At 36.2% G+C, this 15,704-nt stretch overlaps 1 protein-coding gene across 1 annotated transcript in view; it reads right to left on the bottom strand.

Annotated features, from left to right (window-relative positions):
- TJP1 (tight junction protein 1) overlaps positions 1-15,704 on the bottom strand; it is a 341,704-nt gene that overhangs the window by 54,208 nt on the left and 271,792 nt on the right. Inside the window, exons 6-7 of the mRNA XM_077762419.1 lie at positions 2,893-3,017; positions 2,110-2,212 (exon numbers count right to left, since the gene is read on the bottom strand). Of these exons, the coding sequence (XP_077618545.1) occupies positions 2,110-2,212; positions 2,893-3,017 (228 nt within the window). The remainder of the gene's footprint in view (positions 1-2,109; positions 2,213-2,892; positions 3,018-15,704) is intronic.

Below are 15,704 nucleotides of genomic sequence, written 5' to 3'. Positions count from 1 at the left end.
TAAACTATTTCTAACATCACTATTGTTAAACTAAACTAAGCCTATTTGGATAGTTATATTCTCAAAGGAGTTCTAAAATTTTAGTATAACAGAAAATAAACAGTTTATTTAATACCCAGGGAACTCTTGATTAATGGAAAGAAAATCACATAAACAACCAACTATCCAAATGTAAAAGCACAGGGAAGAAAAGAGATCAATAGATTGGGGAGGGAGGAAGAGGAGCTGGTTATTCAGAAGTGAAAAAAACAAAACTAAACAAAGCCAAAACAATGTATATAATGACCCTGAGGTTCGGACTATGGCTAGGGATAGTTAAAAGTTTACTAGACACCTCACAATGAAAGATCACATTCTAAGACACTGGGGTTTTATTCTACCTTTCCAACTCCCGTAGTAACTAAGTACAGTCTGAGCAAAATCCATCCTTGAGCTGCCCCAAATCCTTTCCCTATTTCAAATACACTACAGATTTTGGACCTGCTTTTCATAAAACGATTTCTATGGGAAGCAGTCTATAGTATAGGAATACAACTTTCTTAGATGCATTATCAATGTGGAATATGTATGTTGAATATGTTTGCATGGCAAACAAAACAGCTCAACATTTCAGAAGAATAGAGCTTTAAAAAGTTGGGGTTATAGATGAAGCTCACAATCCCAGATATAGGGAGAAAAACCCAATTTGTCTAAAGGGCTCACCTTTAGACAAATGAACATGCAACTGAAAAACACTCTGAAAAATAATAACAACATTTAGCATCAGCAGCTAAGGCAAGAATGCTAAAACTTAATCCATAAAGACTAACAATTATAAAAACTAGCAATTTGCTTCTATAAATACTACAATCTCATGTTATAAAAACTGTTTAAAAACTCTACTACACACTAGCCAGTATGTATGAACTGTGATTTAAAAATGATATACTATAATGTAAAAATAGGACTACAATGAAGTTGTGAAAATGTATACCCAAAGAAGATGTGTGTCATTTGCAATACAGTAACTAAATAGTGGGTCTATTACAATCTGAGAAAACTCTCACCTCAGCAGCAATGACACTGATGCAGAAATAAACCACAAGGCACAGCAGCCTACATGATGGAAGGCTTAGCAACCGTGGAATGCACAATCTCAGGGAATACACCTCCTAGCTCTCACCCAATCCCCGAAGTCAAAACAGTGCAGGCCTTCCCCTCACTCCAGCCCTCTCCCTTCTGTTGGGTCCACTGTCATTCTGAGTGTCTGCTGGGAAGTAGAAAAGTTCTCAACAGACAAGGCAGGCCAAACCATCTAGCTGCCTACCCGGTCTCTTCTTCCTGTGCTTTATACCTGAACTAAGGGTTCAAAGCAGTGCCTTAATCAGTCCTTTCAGAGGCTAGATGGGCAGAACAGGAGAAGCAAGTGTGGGCAGGGTAGTTACTGTGTTCCTAAACATGGATACAGTTTTAAATATAACTGTTACATTACATCTATGCTGTGCCACATTTGCTCAGCTTTAACTGTGATTTGAGACCAGTTATCAAGCGTTAACTGAACTTTTCCCTTACTTAAAAAAGTAGACTTCTTAGATACATAACAAAAGAAAGATTCTAGCGCTATACTAAAACAGTAACATTAAAATGCACCCTCAACAACTCTACAAAGAAAATCTTACCACTTTCTCTCTCCTCAAACTGTATCACAGTAACAAGGAAAGTGGTTGATGATGTATGTGTTCAAGGGACAATGTAAAACTTGCCCATTAAACAAATCCTGTAATAGAAAACAGGGCTAAATATTTCAAACAGACTACAAAGCCAAGATTCAGTCTAACTTAAGAACTTAAAAGAGAAGGGAACATTAAGCCATAAAGAGGTGACCTTTCAATCACTGCCTTTCTCTTTCAATTGAAAAAAATCCTAGTATCTAAACCTTGAGAAAATATATTTTCTGTGTATACACAGTGATAAAACACACCACCAGTATTAGAGGAAACACTCTTGTAAAAGCTAACTTTACAACTACTGATCCAGTTTTCATTTTCTTAAAGAGGAAAGATGAATTCAAACACCAGAAACATTTCAACAATAAAACTGATACTCTTAGTAAAGGTAAAAGATACTTACAATTTTTGCATTCTTCCCACTTTTTCTTAGTTGCTGAACAGCAAAAGCATGTTCAACATTATCCATTGAAACTCCATTAACCATTGCAACTCGGTCATTTTCCCTAAGGAAAAAAAAAGGCCACAAAATAACATGTTAGAAAAAAACATACAGACAAGTTTGTGAATATAGTTTTAAGATGGATACTTCCACAAAAATATTTTAATTACAGGCTAATCTATTTGTCTTCAGATAATGATACAAAAATATCAAACAATTTACTTTCCAATCTCGTACAATGGTTTAGCAAGTAATGAATCACAGGCCATTAATTTTTTTTCAATCTTATGTTTTTACATAAGGGTAAACAAGTACCACAATACAAAAAAAATGATTTTTGGTGGTACAATTACAGGGCATAGCTGGAAAAGTTACTCCCTTTTAAAAAAATAAAGTCCTTCTCCTTCCAATTTTCTTTCAATTCTGATTATATGTTCACTTTTTTGCTAGCTGGTGTATCTTTTGCCTCTCCTTCTCTTGCTTATCTTAACTGAACAAAAAAGACCAGATTAGGGTAAGAGGTTCCTGAAGACTAAATTCCACCCCAAAATGCGTAACAAGTTTTTTTTCCCCACCATTTTTATTTTTATACTGACCACCTATTTAAGGTAAGGGATACTAGCTTTCCATTTATGGTAGGCATAAATATAAACATGTATTAAAGAAATCACTAGCTCTGTATGCCAGTGACCAAGGGTAGGAACAGTACTTGTAACAGGCACCCAAAAGAGCAAATGCACTTACTGTAGCTGTCCTTCAGCGGGTCCCCCTTTCAGCACATCTGAGATTACTATGGATGTTTCCCCACTCTGAAAATGAGGGTTGTCTCTTCCACCAGATATTGCAATTCCAAATCCAAATCCAGGAGCCTAAAGTAATAATTACAGAAAAACAAAGCTAACATGAAAAATAACTATTCATTATATCATACTCTATAATCTAAAAAAGTTTAAATGTAAAAATTACAATCTTATTACATCTGTGATACCAATACTTGCTTGTGTAGACTCCTATCAGAATGATCTATCCTGGTATGAGAATGCATGCTTTAATAAATACTGGACATAAAAGAACATTAAAAATTGACAATTATATGAGTGCTTTTTTAAGTACTAAAATACATTTAAAAATTCTGAATACTGAAATCCTGAATTTATTTTTGATTATCAGAAGGGTTCCTAAAGATACTGGCAGTGTACTAGTGTGATCATCACAAACACAGGCAACTAATTTATAGAGCACTTAGTTAATATAAACATCTGATGCCATTTTGTATAATAAAATATCAACAGCTGTGAAAATCAAACATTATTTCACCTTCTTTCAATTATGCTAAGAATATCTTTAGAAGTAGTACATTATAATAATGTCTTACATGCACACTGCATACAACAGAAAGTAGAACTACAACAAACCTTTTAAAAAATATTTTTAATTAAAAGAAATAACACATGACATACTTCTAAATGAGCTGAACATCTTAGTCACAATGACAAAGGACATACCAATACAAAAAAGAAATTCAAAATATTTCTATTAAAAAATGAACTAATCTTAAAGAAATCCACACCATTCCCTTGAAAGCAAATGAAGTAAAGCATTCAGAGTCGTCTCAAGAAACATCAAATGTTTTCTAGGGTTCCAGAATCACTAAGGTAGGAGTGTGTTTTCATATAACACTGTATTACACCATGTATTACAATCCAAACTACCAGAGGATATAGGCTGTCTAGTCTACAACTAAGGAGACTGTATCCACAACAGACTAAGCATATGTCATGACCCCTCCCACCCCCAAAGCCTACTGAAGTAGGAAGAAAGAAAAAAGAAAAACTCGTTAAAAAAGAATAAACACCAGTAATTCACCTGTAAGTATATACCCAACCAAATGAAAATATGTCCACACAAATATTTAAACCCAAATGTTCATAGCATCATCATTTATAATGGCCAAAAAGGGAAAACACCCAAATGTCCATCAGCATGGATGTTTATTTATCCAAAAAATGGATAAATAAAAATGTGGTATATCCATACAATGGAATATTATTTGCAGTGAAAGGAAATGAAGTACTAGCATATGCTGTGAGAGAAGCCAATCACAAAAGACCACATACAGCATAATTCCATTTGTAAGAAATGTTCAGAAAAGACAAATCTATAAAAACAGGAAGATAAATCTGTAAAGTTGTGTTCTCTAAAACAAGGGATGGGAAAGGATGTAGAGATTGGAGAGTAATAGCTTAAGGTACAGTATTTCCTTTTAGAGTAATAAAAATAGGGGCGCCTGGGTGACTCAGTCAGTTAAGCGTCCGACTTTGGCTCACGTCATGATCTCACAGTTCATGGGTTCGAGCCCCATGTCGGGCTCTGTGCTGACAGCTAGCTCAGAGCCTGGAGCCTGCTTCAGATTCTGTGTCTCCCTCTCTCTCTGACCCACCCCTGCTCACATTGGCTTGCTCTCTCTCTCAGAAATAAATAAGAAACATTAATAAAATATTGAAGGGATGACTGATGATGGTCATATAACTCTGTGAATATATTAAGAATCATCAAATTGTATGCTTTAAAGGGTGAATTGTATGGTATGCGAATTATATTGGAATAAAAACTGATGCAAAAAAAGGTTAATGCTGAAAAAAAAAACAAAACAGGAAAACATCTAGGTAGCCAAAAACAATGGCATATGTCTGAATCTGTCTCCTTATATATCTTCCCAAAATAATACTACAAGAACAAATCACTATACAAAACCATTCCCTTAGTAAAACTTGAAGACAGACAATATCCAAATTTCAAAACAGCCAGAAACAGGCCTAAAACTTCAAAAATAAGAAATGATTAGAATGAAACAACTGTCAGTACAGAATTAGAAATATAAGAAACGGCTTTATAGAACAAATTCAAATACATTTGAAAACCTAGATGAACCAGACAATTCCCTAGGGAAATACAGATTGAAATGACTCTATCAGAGATTAAAAATGCAATTTAAACAATGCAATTTCTGGAAAAGAAATAAATAAAATTATGAGGGAATTATCTCACAAAAAAAGGACCTTAAAGCTCCATAAACTGTGCCAGAGCCCTGAAAATGAATGAAAGCTTCTAAACTCTTTTTATAAAGCAACTAGAATACTGGTATCTAACTCTGATAGTGACTGTCCATAAAGACAGAGCCCCACTATAAATTTTAAAGCCCAACATGATTTACGTATATCTATACAAAAAGTATTAATTAAAAAAAGAACGGAGCAACATCACATAAAGACTCCATGACAAAGGGATTTATTATAGGAATGCAAGACTGATATATAAGGAAATTCACCGGTATCATATTACCTATTATTAAATTTAAAGGGAAAAATTTTTTATGATTATATCCACAGACCCTGAAAAGGCCTTTGACAAATTCCAATATTCACTAATAAGAAGTTTAAAAAATTCAAGAAAATGCATTCAACTGTAACATGTTGCTTTTTAGTAAATTACATGAAAAAAATCCAGTTTCATATACATATGTAATCAAAAAAAGGAAGAGTTATTTTAGTAGCCCTTTTAGGTAGTAATTATGGATATTGTTTGATTTTATACTAAAAATTGGTATCAGTTTCTTAATAGTCACAATGTACAATCTGAATACCAACAAACCTTTTATACTGTTACATAAATATCTATTGGCCGGCTTTGCACTTTCTGTGGGTATCTTACCCATCATGATTTTATAATAGGATGCCTTAGTCATTTGAAAAATACTTAAGCAAATTATCCTTTTTTTGTTTGTTTCTCCTTGGATAAGGCTTAGACTAATCTTTTATTCTATATACTTTTATACCGTTCATTTACATTCTCTCTCGTAATTCTTTAATTTAAAAATAACAAAAATAACACAAAAAATTTCTAAAGAAATGCTGATAATGTCAGGAACTTTCAATGTGAAAGACAGAGATGAGAAGATATTTTCCTTAAGATTTACTTGTGAGCAAATGTAAGTGTAGTTTTTGGTTGCAGTGAACCAGGGTTGAAAACCTGGCCTGGACCACTGCTTCCGTGCAGCTCCAGCACTTAGTAAGGCAGGGAATTCCTGGATGAGTGCTTGCTACTCAAAAGAGTCTGTGATCCCCAAATCTGGCTAGGGATGAGAATCATTTAAGAACAGTTTCAAAGTGCTTGTTGATGTACAAACCACCCCCCCCCCCACCTTATACCAATTAAATAAAACTGGAAGAGAGGAGATGGTAGGCATTTTTTAAAAAGTGATTCTAATGGGTAACCAGGGCTGAGAACCTCAGCCTTAAATGGTTTGTGAACTTCAGACCAGGTTGATAATCAAAAACTTCAAAGCTCTCTGGGATGCCTGGATGGCTCAGTTGGTTAAGCGTCTGACTCCTGATTTCGGTTAAGGTCCTTATCTCACAGTTCATGAAATGGATTCGCACATCAGGCTCTGCGCTAACAGCATGGAGCCTGCTTGGGATCCTCTCTCCCTCTCTCTGCCCCTTTCTTGCTCACATGTGTGCATTCTCCCTCTCTATCAAAATAAATAAGCTTAAAAAAAAAAACTTCAAAGGTTTCAACTATTCTACACTTCCCCTTTCCTCTACCTTCACCATGGTCTTATTTGGCCTTCTCAACAGGTTTCTTACCTCCACCTGCCTACAATTTATCTTCCCTCATGTTTGAAGGGTTATCATTTTTTTAAGTTTATTGAGAGCGAGGGAGAGAGAATGCATGCCAGCAAGAGGAGGGGGAGGGGCCGAAAGAGAGGAGAGACAGAATTCCAAGCAGTCTCTGCAGATAGTGTGGAGCCTGCTATAGGACTCAATCCCACAAACCGTGAGATCACAACCTGAGCTGAAAGTAAGAGTTTGACACTTAACCAACTGAGCCACCCAGACACCCATGAGGAATTAGCATTGTAAAACAAATCTGATCCTGTCATTCTACTGGCCAGAGGTTCCAAAGTATGAAGCATTGTGAAATACAACTCCAACTTGCTTCCCACCACCCCAGTCTTTGTTCTAAACACACAGAACCATGGATCCCTGCTTAAGCATGCCATATATTAGCAAACTTTATTTTGCATCTCCTCTCTACACTTAGGATTCCTTTAGCATCTCATCGGTCTTGCAAGCTTCAGTTCATCAAAATCCAAGCTCAATGTCATCTCATTCATAAAACCAAACACTTTCCAATGGTAGAAGAGGTACATGCTTCTGCTACTTAACAAATGGCACTGGTAGCCTGGATATCAAGGCACAGTCTGGGAGTGATTCAAATACTCATCTACACATTCCAGCTAAGAACAATTCTGCAGGGTGCCTAACACAAAGCAGTTTGTCAACAGTAACAAACTAGGGGCATGGCTCATGAGTTTGAGCCCTGTATTGGGCTCTGCCTGCTTTGGATTCTGTGTCTCCCTCTCTCTCTACCCCTCCCCTGCTGGTGATCTCTCTCTCTCTCTCTCTCTCTCTCTCTCTTTCATCAATAAACAAACATTTTTAAAAAATACAAAAAAGCAATAACTAAAACAGGTATATGATTATTCAATTTAATTTTAATTAAATTCCCCTTTATAGAAAGTTATCTTTTTTTAAACTAGCACTAATTTGAGCATTAGAAAAGCTCAGATTTCTGGAAAAACAAACAATCATGGTAGTATCATGGATTTTGAACGTTCCTGAATTCTCAAATAAAAACATACAGGGCAACTACACGATAAACAAACACACCAAAAAGACCCACAGACATTTACAACAAATCCAGGTAACCAATAAATCCTCTTAAGGTACAAAACACAAGCAGTCAGGGCTGAGCAACAAGCTATGAGACCAGTGTGTTGCCAACACCTACAAGGGAGAAAAGCCACACAGTGTCTGACATACCTAAGACCTGAAGAACTGCAAATAACTGACAGGTATTCACTGGAAAGAATGGGAGGACAATTTGAGAACAGCAGCGGACACTGGGAGGGATTCTGCCTGCTCCAATAGAGGGTGACAGTAAGGAGCCAGGCAGCAGAGCCTGAATCAACTGGAACAGTGTGACCCCTAGAAATTCTCAACACTGACCTGTCAGGCCTTTCTGGACAGGGCCCCACATTGTGGAGAAACTTTTGGCAGTGGAATCAAAGTTGGGCGGGACAGGAATAACAGAGACAAAGAGCAGGTCTGGATAAAAGTGTGCAAAAGGCAAATAGCTAGGAAATGTCAGAAAGCAGCAGTTATATTTTTTGGCTGATATACATGAAAGTATGCATACACATAAATACACACAGGAAAACTAAGCCAATTTTTAAAGAACTCAAAAGAACTGATTTTATATAAAATGAGCACAAAAAAAAAGATAACAGGATCAAATCCCTTACAAAATTACTACAAATATAGTGAGTAGCAGAATAATATCCCTACAGAAAAGAGAAGCATGCCAGAATGAGCGTTCAAGAAAGAAAAAAGGATCAAAACTGTTACTACTAAAAAACTAAAAGGCATAAGGAACATAAGTAAGGCAGGAAAGAAAACAAAATAAGAATTAGAAAAACTCAAAAATGAGTTGACAGAATTCAAGAACTAATTTATAAATTTGAAAGTCATTTTTGATAGGAACACAAAACCAAATAAATAATACTATAAGAAAAAAAGAAAGCAAAATGGAGAAACCTTTTTTAAAACCAAAAAAGAAATGATGCATAAGATTTTTTAAAAAGATCTGAGATAAAATATTGTAGATATGAGAGCTATCTGAGAGTATCAATTCAGAAAGACTAACACCAAAGATCTACCCTAATAAAATGATTAGATTTTAAGGAAAAAGGTTCTCTGGCATCCAGGCAAAAAAAAGCTCCTAATTTATAAAGAAAGAAACTTAGATTATCATCACACTTGGATAGAAAAGCGTTATGCCAAAGGCAAAACAGTTAAAATACTCAAAGGACACATGGGGCACCTGGATGGCTCAGTTGGTTAAGTGCCCGACTTCAGCTCAGGTCATAACCTCATGGTCTGGTTCATGAATTCAAGCCCTGTGTCAGGCTCTGTGCTGACAGTTCAGAGCCTGGAGCTGTCTTCAGATTCTGTGTCTCCCTCTCTCTCTGCTCCTCCCCCATTCGCACTCTATCTCTGTCTCTCAAAAATGAATACACGTTGAACAATTATTTAAAATAAAATAAAGTGAAATACTCAAAGGAAACAGTAAGCCAAGGATTCTACATTCAGTAGAATGGACCTTCAAGTATAAAAGGAACAGATGAGCTAATAAAACATGCATAAACAGAGAATAGTGTTTTCATGATCCCTTCCTAAAGAATCTAACAGAAAATGACTTTCTGACAATCAAAATGATAAGAGACACACAGAGAGGGCTGGTGACAAGCATTAACTATATACTTACCTCTAAGATTAAATGAGGATTAAAGGGTAAAAGGATTGGAGTATGTACAAGCTAAATGAGCTACATATAGTAAAAGTCATTTTTTAAAATAGGGAGAATTAAGGATAGCACATGTAAAAAGCTTTAGTATTGTGCTCAGTAATCAAAATTAACAGTGGCAGAATGGTTATTATTCTGAACAATCATATGCTCTGTACTGGACTTACTAAATGACCAACATGGTTGCCTTTGCAAGAGATTTTTCAAAAGAAATGCAAATTACTCCATTTTTTCTCTTGTTATTTTTACCATAAACACTTTGTAGGTGTGCCAAAAGATAGCTGACTTTTATATGTTTACATGAGAAAATGTCCAAGATAATCTTTTTTATTATGGTGGTGAGAGAAGGGATTGAAGGCAACATATACAATCTCATTTATACACACATATACAGTTAGAGCTTTTGGATGGAAGAGAATCAAAGAATTATACTTTCACCATATTTTATACTTTTGAGACCAAAAGCACCAGGAGCAGCAATAACTTAAATGCTTCTATGTTTGCCTGGTAAGGAAACTGAATTTATGATAAGAGGCCTGGAATCTGTTCAATTTCTTGTCCAGTTTCACTGAACACTAGCCATGCCCATTCCTTTACATACCATCAAGCCTGCTTTTGCCTTGAGTAGTTGCAACAGGGACCCTATCTATGGCCCACAAAGCTGAAACAATGTACTGTCTGACCTTTAACAGAAAAGGTTTACCCAGTCGTGAGTGTTAAAGCATTTCTTGATTCCTTAAAAAAAAGGGGGTGGGGGTGGGGAGTGGGAGGAGTAGTTCCTAAAAGTTGATTTAGCTGCAGAAACATCTGTATAATCTCTTTTTAAAGATGCCCAATTCTCTACTTACAGATTTCCCTTGCTGCTATTTTTTCCTCCTGGTTTTCCATGCCACATTTTTATAATAAGCTAACTTAATCCTAACTTTTTTCGCCAATTATAGTTTAACTCTTCTTTACTTAGTCTCCCAATCTATCCTCAACAGTCAATGAAACCTGGGATGCCTGGGTGGCTCAGCTGGTTAAGCATCCGACTTCAGCTCAGGTCATGATCTCACGGTACATGAGTTCAACTTCCGCATGAAGCCTTAAGCTAACAGCTCAGAGCCTGGAGCCTGCTTCAGATTCTGTGCCTTCCTCTCTCTCCACCCCTCCCTGGCTCATGCTCTATCTCTCAAAAATAAATAATTTTAATAACAAAAAAAATTTTTTAAGTCTATGAAACCTATTCTAATTGTTTACCCAAAGGAAACTGGGATCACAGAATTTTAAAACCAAATGGATTCTCAGCAATCATTTGATTCAGCTTCCTTTTCACAAATGAAGGCAGAAGGCCTGGGGTCCTATGTGCCTCTAGTACTTTCAGATTATGGAAGACCTCTGGGGACTTGAATTCCCTCACTTAAACAAAAGAGATTAGAATTTTATTTAACTCTGATACACTCTGATTCTATGAGGTCTCAAAGGCCTGTTCAAAATTAGTTAGTAGTGGGGTGCCTGGATGGCTCAGCTGGTTAAGTGTCTGGCTTTTGATTTCAGCTCAGGTCATGATCTCACCATTCGTGAGACCAAGCCCCATATCAGGGCTCCACACTCACAGCATGGAGCCAGCTTGGGATTTTTCTCTCCCCAGCTCATGCTCTCTCTCTCTCTCTCGCTCTCTCTCTCTCAAATAAATAAATAAGCAAGCAAGCAAGCTAGCAAGCTTTAAAGAAGAGAGATCAAAAAGACCCCTACAACAGTTTTTCTAACTTATGTTGGTAGTTCTCCGAATGTTGCTTAAATTATCTTGACTGTTAGGTTGGTTCCTTTTTATCTTTGTGTCCTTAAACAGTCCCAAATTGTGTGTATATGTGTCCCTATCTATTCTCACACTCTGTTACAATTCTGATTCCCAGTCTGTAGCTTCTATTTCTAATTCCTATTCTGTTTTCTTATTCCCAGCTTCTTACAGGACACCTCCAACTGCTCTTCTCCAAAGCTGTCATTTTCTCCACAAAACTGTGTTCTACTCTTAAAACAACAACAACAAAACAAACAAACAAACAAAAACACCAAAAAAACAAGACCCAAACTTGGGCTCCTTCCTCACCAAACTTACTTTTTATTTTTTGCATGTTTAGGTAGCTTATGTGATAGAATTATATGAGTTCTGAAATTCAGAAATTACACTCCATAAACAGTTTTTAATTTAAAATTAATTTGACATATAAATGGCAAAAGCATTACATGGTAAGTCCAATGACCTGGGTTCAAGTTATAGCTCTTTTGCTTTCTGACACTCAGTTTACTTTGTGCAGCCTACTTCACAGAACATGAAATAAAATAAAGACTTCAAAACACTTATAATGCACTGTACCAAGGTAAACAATGGCCTTCAATCAGCTAAAACAAGCCTACCTTAGCTTCCATGCTTACTTCAGTGTAAATGCTTAACTTATACTCATCTTAATCCAATTTGGCACTATTCAAGAGATGTGAAGGATTTCTCCCCCCATCCTACCACCCGCTTTTCTTGCGACAGGTTAGATAAGATACATAATTCACATAACACCCTTTACAATGTACAACTCAATGTTTTTATAAATTCACAGAGGTGTACAACCATCACCACAATCAATTTTGTAACATTTTCATCACCCTAAAAAGAAATTCCTTACTCCTTAGCCATCATCCTTCAATGTCCCCAACCCTAAGCACCACTCATCTACTTTCTGTCTATTCACCTGTTCTGACCATTTCATATCAATGGAAGCCTACAATATATGGTCCTTTGACTGGCTTCCTTCACTCAGTATAATGTTTTCAACATTTATCCATAGTGTAGCATGTATCAGTTACTTCATTTCTTTTTATTACTAAATAAAATTCCCTTATTCATTATTCATCATGTGGTGGGCAATTAGAGGTTATTTCCACTTTCTGTCTATTAGGATTTATGCTGCTATGAACATTCATGTATAAGTTATGGTGTGAATAATTTTTTTCCATTTCTGTTGGGTAAATACCTAGGAGTAGAACTGCTGGGTCACACAGTAATTCTCCACTTAACTTCTGAGGAACTCCCTGTTTTCCATCATGGCTATACCATTTTACATTTCAACCAGCCAACATCCACATCCTTGACAATACCTGTTATGGTCTACGGGTGATAACAACATTTCTAGTGGGTGTGACAGGGTATCTCACTGTGGTTTCTGACATACATTTTCCTGATGGCTAATGATATTAAGCATCTTTTCATGTGCTAATTGAGTATTTCTACATCTCCTTTAGAGAAATGTCTATTCAAATCCTTTGTTTTCAGCTGAATTACTTGTCTTTTCACTGTTGTTACAAGAGTTTTTGTACATTATGGATACAAGTTCCTTATCAGATATGTATTTGCAAATATTTTCTCCCATTCTGTGGGTTATCCTTTCACTTTCTTGAGAGTGTTCGCTGAAACACAAGCTTTTAATTTTGATGTGGTCCAATTTATCTGTTTTATCTTTTGTTGTCTGTGCTTTTATCATAATATCTAACCAACCACTGCCTAACCTAAGGTCACAAAAATTTACTCCGGTTTTTTTCTAAGAATTTTATAGTTTTAGCTCTTTTTTTTTTTTTTAATTTCTTTTTTACATTTATTTTTGAGACAGAGCGAGACAGAGCACGAGCTGGGGAGGGGCAGAGAGGGAGACACAGAATCTGAAACAGGCTCCAGGCTCTGAGCTGTCAGCACAGAGCCCGATGTGGAGCTCAAACCCATGGACCGCGAGATCATGACCTAAGCCGAAGTTGTACGCCTAACCGACTGACCTACCCAGGCGCCCCTATAGCTTTAGCTCTTGAACATCTAAGTCTATGATCGATTTCAAGTTAATTTTGTACATGGGATGAGGTATGATTCCAAACTCTTTATTTTGCTGGGTTTTGTCCCAGCACCATCAGTTAGAGAGACTACATACTTTCCCCCACCACACTGTCTTCGCAACTTGTTCCAAGTTTACTTATTCAATCACCTCCCTAGCTGACACACTTTACCACTCACTCTTAGAATATCTCCTAAGTTCCTTTCTTTCAACTTTTACCCTTAATTCTTTAGTAAATAAATACTCAGATAATCTTTAAATAATGCTTTTTAAGAAAATTAGAAAGATGACCAAGTCATTCCTTTAAATTCCTAAGTAGGAATTTACTTAGTGGTTCAGAGGATCATAAAAACATATATGCATTTAAGAGAGAACATCTGAAACTAAAGAAAGTGTGGGTGTGTCATGGTGGCAAGAAGGGTAGAACACAGGACCCTCTGAAAGCAATTACTATCTCAACCTACAGACCTACACTTGCCAGTATGACAGCAATTAGACACATCATGAGTGAGCACTTAAAATATGGCTAGTCTTACTTGAAATGTGCTGAAACTGTAATACGTACATTGTGTAAAAATCCAAATGAGAAAAGAAGTCTATCAACTTTTGAATATTGAGTACATATAGAAAATGATATTTTAAACAAAGTTTTAATCTTATTTAACTCAATGTGTTTAAAATATTTTACCTGCATCTGTATTTTACATTTTTTAATGTGAAGACTAAAAAGTCTTAAATTACAGATGTGGTTTGCATTTGCATTGTATTGCTATTGGACAATGCTGGTATACAGACTTCCTAAGAGTGACTTTTTTGAATAGGCTGGCTTTCTAGGGAAAATTAAGTTTTATTGGGCACAACTAAGTACCAAGCACCAAGGGAATAGGAAATTAAGATTTCATGCCCTTAAGAAAATTATAATGCAGTAGGAGAAGGGGTAGACAACAACCAAAGGAATATATTCATTTGGCACTGAGACTCAATGGGGGAGACAGAATCCATGAGGCAAGGAGCTCTGCCTGTTTTTGTTCTCTATGCTTATCATACAGTGGAATACCAAAAAATTACTTAGCCTTGCAGATTAAATAGATTTCAGTGGTTTCTAGTATTCTAAGGTGAAAAAGTTTCCTCTGAGAATGCAAATAGAAGAATGAGAGAATATAGAAGCACCATCATATATTATTCTTGACAATAAACAAGAGAAAACATTAAGAGTTTTAATCCACAGTAATTTTATTCTTTCAAAAGAAGTTACTTCCACCTTTCTTATCACGATTATCAGATGTTAAAGAATATGATTTGACCTTATTTGGCAATACTCAGTATCTATACTCTAGGTTATTGCTAAAAGAATACAGTCTCAAATTATTTTAGTATTTACTCACCACTATTGCCAAAAGCCTATGAGCTCACCTCAAGAAGAATGAGTTTCTCATTCTTCTGTCAATGTTTCTTAAAAATCCAATGCCAGGGGTGCCTGGGTGGCTCAGTCGGTTAAGTGTTTGACTTTGGCTCAGGTCATGATCTCAAGGTTCGTGAGTTCAATCCCCACATCGGGCTCTCTGCTGTTAGCACAGAGCCTGCTTCAGATCCTCTGTCCCCCTCTCTCACCAACCCTCCCCGCCACTCTCAAAAATAAACATAAAAATAAACCACTAAAAAAAAAAAAAATGTACTGCCAGAGGCCATGGTCCTCCATTTCAAACTGGAACATTGTAAAAACACATATTAGGGGTCCCATTCCAAACTAAATGAATCAGAACCTCTCTGTTCATTGGGAAGTTACCAAGTTGATTTCTCTTTACAGTAAACCTAGAGAGCCACAGTTCTAGGTCAGTGGTCAGCAAACTATAGACTCTAGGCCAAATAAATAAGTAAGTAAAGTTTTACTGGAATATAGCTGTACTCATTTGTTTACCTACTACCTGTGGTGCTTCTGCAATACAACTGGAGAGTTGAGTAGCTGTGACAAATTTATGGTCTACAAAGTGTAAAATGTTTATTTATCATCTGGTACTTCAAAATACATTTTGCCAATAATGCTCTAAAATAGCCTAAATCTTACTCTGGATCAACTGAGAACACCAAAAAACTATCAAATTTCAAAGTACTGTTCTGTAGCCTCAGAGAATGAAGTCAACTGAATTATGCTTTGGCATATATGCCTCAACTTCTACTGACAGGGCTAATTTTAAAAACCTTCAAAAAACAATTCCTGAAAACAAAAAACAAAAAAAAAAAACAATTCCTAGAGGGATGGTCATTGAGGACTTCCAT

This window comes from Crocuta crocuta, unplaced genomic scaffold (assembly GCF_008692635.1).
Source record: "Crocuta crocuta isolate KB4526 unplaced genomic scaffold, BGI_CrCroc_1.0 scaffold93, whole genome shotgun sequence".
NCBI lineage: Eukaryota > Metazoa > Chordata > Mammalia > Carnivora > Hyaenidae > Crocuta > Crocuta crocuta.
The sequence above is the reverse complement of the archived record's forward strand: the minus strand, read 5'-3'. Positions and strand labels throughout refer to the sequence as shown.